The sequence below is a fragment of the Oryza glaberrima genome, chromosome 1 (assembly GCF_000147395.1).
Source record: "Oryza glaberrima chromosome 1, OglaRS2, whole genome shotgun sequence".
In the NCBI taxonomy this organism is placed as follows: Eukaryota; Viridiplantae; Streptophyta; class Magnoliopsida; order Poales; family Poaceae; genus Oryza; species Oryza glaberrima.
In genome coordinates, this window is record NC_068326.1 from 37,386,598 (window position 1) to 37,395,987 (window position 9,390).

The window sequence follows — 9,390 nt, forward strand, 5'->3', positions numbered from 1 at the left end:
GCTCACATTCGTATACATGTTAATGAATCTAGACACTCATTAACATTTATATAAATATGGACAATGCTAGAAAGTCTTATAACCTGAAACGGAGGAAGTATTATTAAGGAGGAGAAACTTTACTGTCACTGAACCATGAGATACCAAAATTTTTAGCGTAAAATTTGATACCTGAGATACTTTCTCATAGTACCTTTTGAAGGACCGTACAATCACTCTAAGATTGCAGCAATCCTTTTTGAATATTTGTTATGAAATCGGAGGAAAAATATTATTATGGTTTTCTTGCATGTGGTGTCCGTGCAGGACAAATTTGAGTTAGGGTTTTGTCTGCTGTTGCGACCTGGAAACTGGAATGCATGTGACGAGCGAAAAGGATGGAGACTGGAGAGGACCAGAGTTTTGGTTACCTGCCTTGATCGATGTGGTAGACAACCAAGGGCAGAAGCCAGACAAGTCGCATTCCCGTCTGAAGCTACCCTCTGACCCTCTGACCCTGCAACAAACGGAGCAGAAAGTCAGAAAACCATGTATGAATATGAGCACAAAAAATATCGCGTAATAGAGAGCCACTTACGTACGGTAGAATAAAAAGGTTAATGAGTAAAGCAACCTGTAACTCCAGATAACCAAGTAGGAACAAGACAGCAAATCCGCAATGAAGACTTGTAAGTTGTAACATCTTAGAGTGAAGCAAAAAAAAAGTTACTTCCTCCGTTTCATATTATAAGACTTTCTAGCATTACCCACATTCATATATATGTTTAATGAATCTAGACATATATGTGTGCCTAGATTCACTAACATCTATATGAATATGGACAATGCTAGAAAGTATTATAACCTGAAATAGAGGGAGTACAAGTTTCAATCCCAATTGCACCAAACATAAGAGTGGCAGACTACCAGAAAGAATCATCACTTATGATTTGCTCATTTGTCGCAGGAAGCATAGCTTCCTCTCTGTATATTTTACTGAATAACAGGCAGTACACATGTGGTGTAATCACAAATTCACAAATTGGATGAAGTGAGATCACCATCATATTGCCAGGACAAAACAATTACACATTTCACAGAAATATTTCGACAAAAGATAAATGGCTCGCACATGCACTACACAATCTCTCTGGACAAGCCCATAATATCGCTCAACACCCGAAGACTGCCCATTGCTCAACACCCGAAGATTGCAGCACCATTCAGGGATCCAATGATGGCAATGGCCCAAGACCAGCCGCGAAAAAGCATTTCCATTCTCCAAAATTGGAATAATCATGTACCATAAACAACCCTGAGATGTGCCTAGTGATTCTCAATTGCCGATGAATCTTCATCGATATCTGCACGTGATCCTTCCCACAGTTGCTGCTCTATGCCCAGTTTCCTGAGCTCTGTTAGACCTCGCTCCACTGCAGATAACAAAACTAACAGTGCTCAGTAAAGCAAAAAACTGAAAATGATGGCATTCTTGGATAGGAGAAAAAATGGATGAGGTGTGTAAATCTAGGTAAAAACAATTGGAAAAACAAAACAGATTATAGGCACACCGCAACATGTAATATATATGAGGGCATACTCAAAATGCCTTCTGTATACCCCAATATCCCATAACTGTTTAGACAAAAAAAAACACATCAATCACATTAATAGTGGTTCATGTAAGTATCTCACATATAGGTGGTGTTTGAATCTCCTGAAGATGAAAATAAAGATAAAGATTAAGTGTTTCACGCAAAACGATGTGGTAATAACGTGTGATTAAATGAGTTTTAATTATTACAAACTTGAAAAATGGATTAATCTGATATTTTAAAACAACTTCCATATAGAAAGTTTTCGCACGAAACGCACCGTTTAGCGGTTTCAAAAGTGTGCCATGAAAATTTAAATCTTCATCCAACTCTTGTTGGAGAAATGAACGGGACCATAATGTTCGTACCACTATACCGTACTTTGGATTACAGATGGGAAAGAGGACAGTAAAGGGCAAAGAGATAAAATACAACAGTGAAGAAATAATAAAAGGAGGAAATAGAAAGTTGGTTTGATCCCTACAAAAGCATCACATGATCAACTGTTGGGGCATGCTGTCAAAAAAGAGCTGCACAAATAAAAGACATCCCAGGGACGTTGGATGGTTAAATAGTACGATAAATCATTAACTAACAGGTGGATAACTCCCAATGCTAGGTTTTTTTTTTCAACAAGGAAAGTTGCTTATTACCATCTATAGCATCATGAGAAGTTGGGGCTACTGCATTGCGACCAATCCAGAACTGAAGCCGTTCTTCAGCAATGTCTTCCTCAATGCCATGAGTTTTAGCTCTTCTCCAGAAGTATATAAGCCATGCCTGCATTCAATATATATTCCATAAATCACACGTAATAAATGGATGAATTTGATAGTTCACATCGCTGAAAGGTTTACCTGCTTAAAGCTAACATCTTCTGCCTCTTCATGGCTAAGATCTGCAATAGGTCAAAAAGTTCAAATTTAATTTAAACTCATAGAAACAGGATGAAATGTTTACATACAACACAAGCTCAAGCTGTTAGTGGAAGTTTTGCATAAATCTATTAGACAAAGGGAAGAACCATTACCAAACGCCTCCAAGAATTTAGGTTCACCAGGTGATTTAAAATCTGCATAAGAGAAGAATTTATACCTTTCTTAGTTTTTTTTTATGAGTGAAGGCAGCACCAATGAAGAAATCATATTACGCATGTAAGTTAAACAAGAATGATATGAAATGATAAAAGAAGTGCAAACCTGATGTGAATTGCCGAACTATACTAGGTCTCCGGTGTTGACCAAGTGCAACCACAACAGCATCTTCCACCTACAGAACAATAACTAGTGAGGAGAGAAGTGATAAGGAAGCCTAGAAAAAAAAACCTGTATTTATAAAGCACATATGGTTTGTCACTTGTCCAAACATGCAAATATACTCAGTACAAAAAGAATGATTACTTAGTGCTCTATTACAGTGGAAGTAAGGTAAAGCCTGGCAAATACTGTTCACACTTCCATATTTCAGAGAACACTCCATAAAAAAAAAACTCTAGAGGATATTAGAAGAATTACTGTTGTGCCATTTTTGCTGTAAATGTTCGTCTCTGCATTAGAATGAGTACAAGTGCTGTGTCTGGAATTTCATCTCTGAGAAATCTATAGAACAGAAAGTTAATAAACCACTGCCAATAAAAGGGCAGTGGAATACCTTCAATGATGAAAGCTCTCTAAGCCCCATTTCAACTGAGAGCATGCTCTCTATATTGCCTTCTCCCATTACATCACTCATATCTCGCACAAGTTTATTTCTCCTTTGGGCGTCATCCTCACCTGCTTGAAAAGATCCAAGAATAATTAACTGGAGTACATGGAACAAACTACGATCTACAACTTGTATATTATAAAGATGCAGACATGCCTTGTTTGAGAGGTTCCTCCTTAGCCTTTTGACCAGCAGAGAGAACAACCTCAAGGGGAAGAGGAGCTAATGATGACCAATGTTCATGCTTTGATACCGCAATCTCGGGATAAACTCCTTCAAGTTATTAATGGGCCATCAGATAAATCACGGACAGGGAAAAAGTTAACAGTACATTTCAACATCATGTGCAAACTAGAATTAAGCATTTTCGAGACCAGACCAGGGTCACAACTAGTTACTTTCAGGCCCCCTAGGCCCTAATCTAAGTGACACCTAGCCATATACATAGTCAGGATGGAGTATGGACTGTTTGGCCATTGGCCTCATTTTCTGAGACCAAACCAGCCTTAAACTTGCATTCAGACCAGACCAAATTCTCAGGTCTAGTGTGAACGTGAATTATCAGCATCTAAAGATAAACTGCGAAACAAAAACTATGTTGAAAACCATTTCTGTAAACGCAATAAACCAAATTGCATATAAGTCACAAAAAAAATGTTTGCCTTTCCAATTTCCAGCAACTAGCTCACACTATTGATATTTAACCAAACAAAGTAATCACATGATAACTAACATCCTTTCAACAGAGAACAACAAATAACAAATGTGCAACATAATTTATCTCTTTTGTTCACCATGATAACTAACATCCTTTTGACATGATAAGCTTTGATTTTATTTTGTCTAGAGAGCATGATTGCAGAACAGCTTATACAAGATAACACTAAAAGCATTTCTTACAGAAATACTCTTAGCAACTTACCGTATTGAACCGCTAAGCCCCAATAACGTGAAAGCCAGCACCTTTTAAGGACCACCTCTTCCTAGCATAAGGTTGCAAATAGATCAAAATCTATATCAAGCAATTAAAAAATGGGAGTACTGAAATCAGACTAACCATTTCCTCTTGGGTTAAGATCATTCTCTGAGTCATGGACCGGAGGGCCTTTGTTTCAGTCTCTGCTTCCTTTAGCTGCTCCATAGCTGTTACAACCTCTTCTTTGGCACACTATTCAAAGCATGAGAAGAAAACATGGTCAAATAAAACACCATATACAAACCAACACTACTTCCATATTTTGATTGGTAGGAAGTATATTTACATCCAGTTCATGCTTTAGTGTTGTCACTTCCCCATCTTTACCATCTTTTGATTCCCTTGCAGCCTTCAGTGCAGCCTGTAGACAAAAAGCATTATATAAAGTGTTCGTTGATGGGTAAGAAATATCCTCTTTATTTTTCTGGTAAAATTGGAAGGTATGTACTCCAGCATATCCTTCAGGTTCATATTTTTTTTTTACAATAAGAACCTAGCATGACTATAGTACCGCATGTGCATTTCAAGACAAATAAAGCAGAAAAAAGATCAAATGAAATTCCAAAATGTTTCATCCTTTTGTTTTCACAACAAGAAAAACACTAAAATTCTAACACTTCCAAATTTTACATATAAATTCTAAGATAAAAAAAACAGTACTACAAGATTGGCATGCCAGCTATCCATAGGTAAAACACAAGAAGAAAAACTAACCTCCCTCTGTTTAAGGGCAGCTTCTTTCCTGCCAATAATCATGACAATGTTAGGTTATGAGTCTATGATCAGTTCTGAATTTGTGAAACATGCATATCCAAACATGATGCAAACCTGCTCAAGAGGCGAGCTTCTAATGATACCCCTTCCCCAAGGGCAGCTACCTGCATATCAACAAATATAACCTTAGCTAACCAAAGATACAAAATGCTCAGTGTAATGAACACCTCCTTAAGTAAAGGAGAATATTCGTTCCAATAATTCAAATTCAAGTTTAAATTGTAGTGAAAAATTCCCGCCAAAAGAAAAACTGTAGTGAGAACTAGAGATAGACTCAGAATGTCTAGTGCACATGTCCAATTTATCATAATACAAAAAAAAAGATAAAACAATGTTTAATATAAGATTATCTCACCTGTTTCTCAAGCTCCTTGGCTCTAGCTTCTGCTTCTTCACATCTTTCTTCAGCAAGTCGTAGCTGTCAATCAAGATTCAGAAAATAATTTGTTAAAGATCAGTATAAAATCAAGTACTAGATTGCCTATAAAACAGCTCTATGGTTGCTATTTCACCTTTTCTAGAACACTCTCATTCTCCTCTTGTAGTATATCAAGCTGTAGGACAGCATTGCATTAGTCTTAAAAACATCTGATAAACACTCCTCAAAAAGTTCTAGGTCAAAGTTCGTGACAGAACCATGAGCTAAAATATATTATACGTATAACTAGTTTATAGAGAATAAGGAAAACCTCATCTTGAAGTGCAGACGCCTCCCTTTTTGGTGTTGATTCTCTGGAGTTGAGATGCCCTGTATCAAACCTGAGGCAAAAAAAAAAAAAGTAAATAACTTACCTGATGCCTATTTTTAGGAACATTTGAAAAAATGGGAAAAAGAAATTCAAGCTATAAGAAGTGGCCAGATGGTCATAATGTGATTATTCCAAAACTTTAATGCAACAAGCAATGTGATGCCCCTAGTAACATACTTAAAAGAGAAAAGGGTGCGTTTAGCATGGTGGACGACTAAAGGGCACTTTATTTTACTAATCCTAGATATATTAACTAGTCAGCAAGTAAACGTGCTTGTAGCATGATGGTAAATACCTTCCAGTGGGAAGCTAACGACCAGGGTTCAAATCTTGGTCTTGCACCAAAAAAGGTCACTCGCTGGTTCTACCAAAACAAGGTTAGGAATTGATCTATCGTCCTTGTGTAGGGGGCAAGAGCCTCAAAGCATGGATTAAGGCCCGATCCATAGGGGGCGGCTCCCCATGTAGGAGGACCAGCTTTTGTGGCCTTTCTGGGGCCTCGGTTTCAGGTGCTTCTTCTTAATTGAAATACCTCAGGGGAGATCTTTCCCCTTGGGGCTGAATTTTTTGTTATTATTAATAACTAGTCAGCAATGCCCTTTTCAGCACAATAAAAGAAATCATTTGCTAGAATAGGTAAAAATTATGTATAACTTGATAGATTCTGCGGCGCAGTTCAGCAAAGCGCGGTAATAGGAAACTGGCCAAGAGGCACACCCACAACCCCAAGATGCTGACCAATTGATTCAATCGAATATCAGATTTCACAATTTAGGTAAGCGATTAAGATTTCGGACTTTACTACCCATCCTTAATAAGCATGTATTATTGAACTCAAAACTTTTCAATCCATTACGCCCAAGATAAGAGGGCTCTCCACTATACCAACCAAAACTGAACACATAGTTTGGCATAGGGCTGTTGGTTCAACCTTATGATATCAATGCATCTTTTTTTACTAACAACGCCACCAACCAAATACATCCCTTTATCAAGAGCAGTTTAGTTAATGTTGTGAACTACCAACATCACTTCTTCTGAAAAACAGCGCAAGCAGTAAAAATAACTCATTTCTGCTCGATTTGGTGGGGTTGCTAGTACAATTAACCATGCATTCATTTTAATATATCCTAAGAGAAGTAGAACTTAAGGAAGGCTATTTTAAGTATAGAAAACACAGAGAATGCTGCAGACCATGCAACAGATCTGGGGAATGTCATTGATGTACCTTTTCTGCCGACTGCGGTCCACTGGAGGCTCCACAGCCACAGGTGGAATAGGCGATGGTGTCCGCAATGTCGTGCTGGTTTTGATCGGTGGAACCACCGTGGTGGTCGGCCGTGAAGCAACGGCAGGCCTCCCAGCTGATGTTGAGCGGACAGTAGGAGGTGGCTCTACAATGTTCCTACCTAACTAATGAAAACATGAGGAGATCAAATTAGCAGAAGGGCACAGGATAAGCGGTGATCAAATCACGAAGCAGCCAGAAGTCCCAATGCATTCATCACTTCTCCCAATTTTTACAATTCAGAAGGCATCGCTATAGAATTGGACTGACATTGGCGAGATGTAAACTAGCTTCACTAGCAAATTCATCTGCTCAAGCATGCTTCAGAACCAATTTGACTTCCGATTGACCAACTATGACTCATTCGTGCACCGCGACAGTTCAAACCATCGAAATCCTAAGTTGAGACGCAGCGGGTAGCGAGATCAGCGAGAGATCCGGGGGAAGCAGAATTTACCGCAGGGGAGGGAGATCTCGCGGTGCGGCCGAGCAACGAGACGCCGTTGCTGCCGTGCGCCGCGGCGGGGCGCGCGGAGCCGAACCTCGCGGGGGGAGGGGCGGGCGGGTGGTCATTGGCGTAGTCGTCGTCGTCGTCGTCGTCGTCGCGGCCCGCGGCGGCCGCGGCGCTCTGTGACGCCATGACCTGGGCCAGCCTCGCGGCGGCCGCCCGCGCCGCGACGTTCTGCGTGCGGCGCACGTTGGAGACGCCGCCGCCCAGCCCCGCGGCGGCGGAGGCGGCGGAGGAGGTGGAGGAGGAGCGGTGGTGGGACGGGGAGACGCCGCCCGGGGAGGAGGAGCCCGTGCTGCTGCCGCTCCGCTGCCGCCCGTAGACGGGGCTCCCCGCGCGGAGGCGGTCCATGGCGGAGGCGGCGGCGGCGGCGGCGCTCGCCGGAGGGATCTGGGGCCGCGGCGCGGAGATGGCGAGGCGAGGTTGAGAAGTGGGAAGGAGGTTGGAGGAGAGTACGCTGCTCGCGACTCCAGTAGAGTTTCGCTGTTTTTTTTTTTCCTTCTGTTTTGCCTTCTCGCAGTAAACCCCCTCGTCTTCTCAATTTTTAAACAACTACGCGTACTTGTACATTTATGTTTGTACGTTAGGAGTACACCTAGTAGTATTTGATTGATTTGTGAGTGTTTCTTGGATATATTACCACATCTGTTTTATATTATAAATTATTTTAATTTTTTATAAGTCATTTTATATTTTTAACATAAATAAGGAAACTATTAGAGAATATATTCAATGTTAAATTTAATAAAACCAATCTGATGCTATAAACAATATTTTTCCTATAAGTTAGGTCAAACTTTAATAAGTTAAAATTTTAGAAATTCAAAACGTCTTATATATGGTATGAAACGGAAGGATTATTTGCTTTTTTGGATAATGGGGTTGATTTCATTAAGTAATGAAATTACAACATGCTTATGCACTTTATGTCAATATTTTCTTATATAAGAGAATATATTACATGTTACTGTAGGAGAATATTCCATATTCTATTAAGTGATACTACTATTCCATACTTATTACAAGATAATATTTCTTTTTTAATTATAGCAGCAATATTCTCTCTTATGCCAAATTTGTGCGACCATGTTCTGTTTGATAAAATATGGAGAAAGGCACGGTATGATACTATAGTACTTACATACTTAGCTGGCACCTGTCATGTTAGAAAAAGATCCGCAAGCCGGTTATCTACTAAGTCATATATTTATGTCGTATCTTATTATAATTTAACTGGATGAGCATGTGCCTCTGGGGCCTTTATGTATGAGTATGACGAATCAATTATTAGATATGCACATTAAAGAGATAATTATATGCAAAGTAATTAGCATTGATATGTAACTATATATGGTATAGATCAAGATTTAAGTGGCATGTATTAATTAATTTCCAATTGTTGGTGCCCTATAGCTAACTTTTATTGTGGTTATCCACTTTGTTTTGCTTTTAATAATAAGAATCTTCCATGTTCCTTTCGAGTAGAAGAGAGTATCTGTATACCTTATGGATTCCATTATGGAACATAAGTCTTATTCCGCACGTTTCTTTCCATACATTATGTGTCCCATTTTAGGGTCAATTCCAATGACAACGCTATGCGGTAGTACATGGATGGACTTATCTTATACGGAGTATATGATTATATGTAGAAATCGCAAGTCGAAATTTCATCATAGATGATACTAAAAAACAGAAGAAATTAACAAAAAGAGGCAATAATAATAGTAATAAACATAAATACCTAACAAAACAAATGGTTGATGTAGAAAGAAAAAATAGAGAGGACCTAGGTGTAAAACAAAAACACATCTACT

General features: G+C 39.2%; 1 protein-coding gene across 1 annotated transcript; it reads right to left on the reverse strand.

Moving 5' to 3' along the window:
• Positions 1 to 1,021: 1,021 nt before the first annotated feature.
• Positions 1,022 to 8,045, reverse strand: LOC127781796 (coiled-coil domain-containing protein SCD2-like). The gene is made up of 17 exons (XM_052308845.1): positions 7,523 to 8,045; positions 7,006 to 7,190; positions 5,718 to 5,787; positions 5,541 to 5,582; positions 5,384 to 5,446; positions 5,083 to 5,132; positions 4,969 to 4,996; positions 4,541 to 4,615; positions 4,336 to 4,446; positions 4,201 to 4,261; positions 3,435 to 3,551; positions 3,225 to 3,346; positions 2,774 to 2,843; positions 2,605 to 2,646; positions 2,432 to 2,472; positions 2,228 to 2,354; positions 1,022 to 1,412 (listed from the first exon to the last, which is right to left on the reverse strand). Exons 1-17 carry the CDS (start codon positions 7,922 to 7,924, stop codon positions 1,306 to 1,308), a joined length of 1,713 nt encoding a protein of 570 aa, XP_052164805.1. The 5' UTR covers positions 7,925 to 8,045; the 3' UTR covers positions 1,022 to 1,305.
• Positions 8,046 to 9,390: the final 1,345 nt, after the last annotated feature.

Excerpts from the sequence above, each read along its gene's own strand:
- LOC127781796 (XM_052308845.1), bottom strand. The coding sequence starts at position 7,924 with ATGGACCGCCTCCGCGCGGGGAGCCCCGTCTACGGGCGGCAGCGGAGC. Across the intron at positions 5,133-5,383 it reads CCAAGGAGCTTGAGAAACAG|GTAGCTGCCCTTGGGGAAGG; the intron begins GTGAGATAATCT and ends GTTGATATGCAG. Across the intron at positions 2,844-3,224 it reads GAGAGCTTTCATCATTGAAG|GTGGAAGATGCTGTTGTGGT; the intron begins GTATTCCACTGC and ends ATTGTTCTGTAG.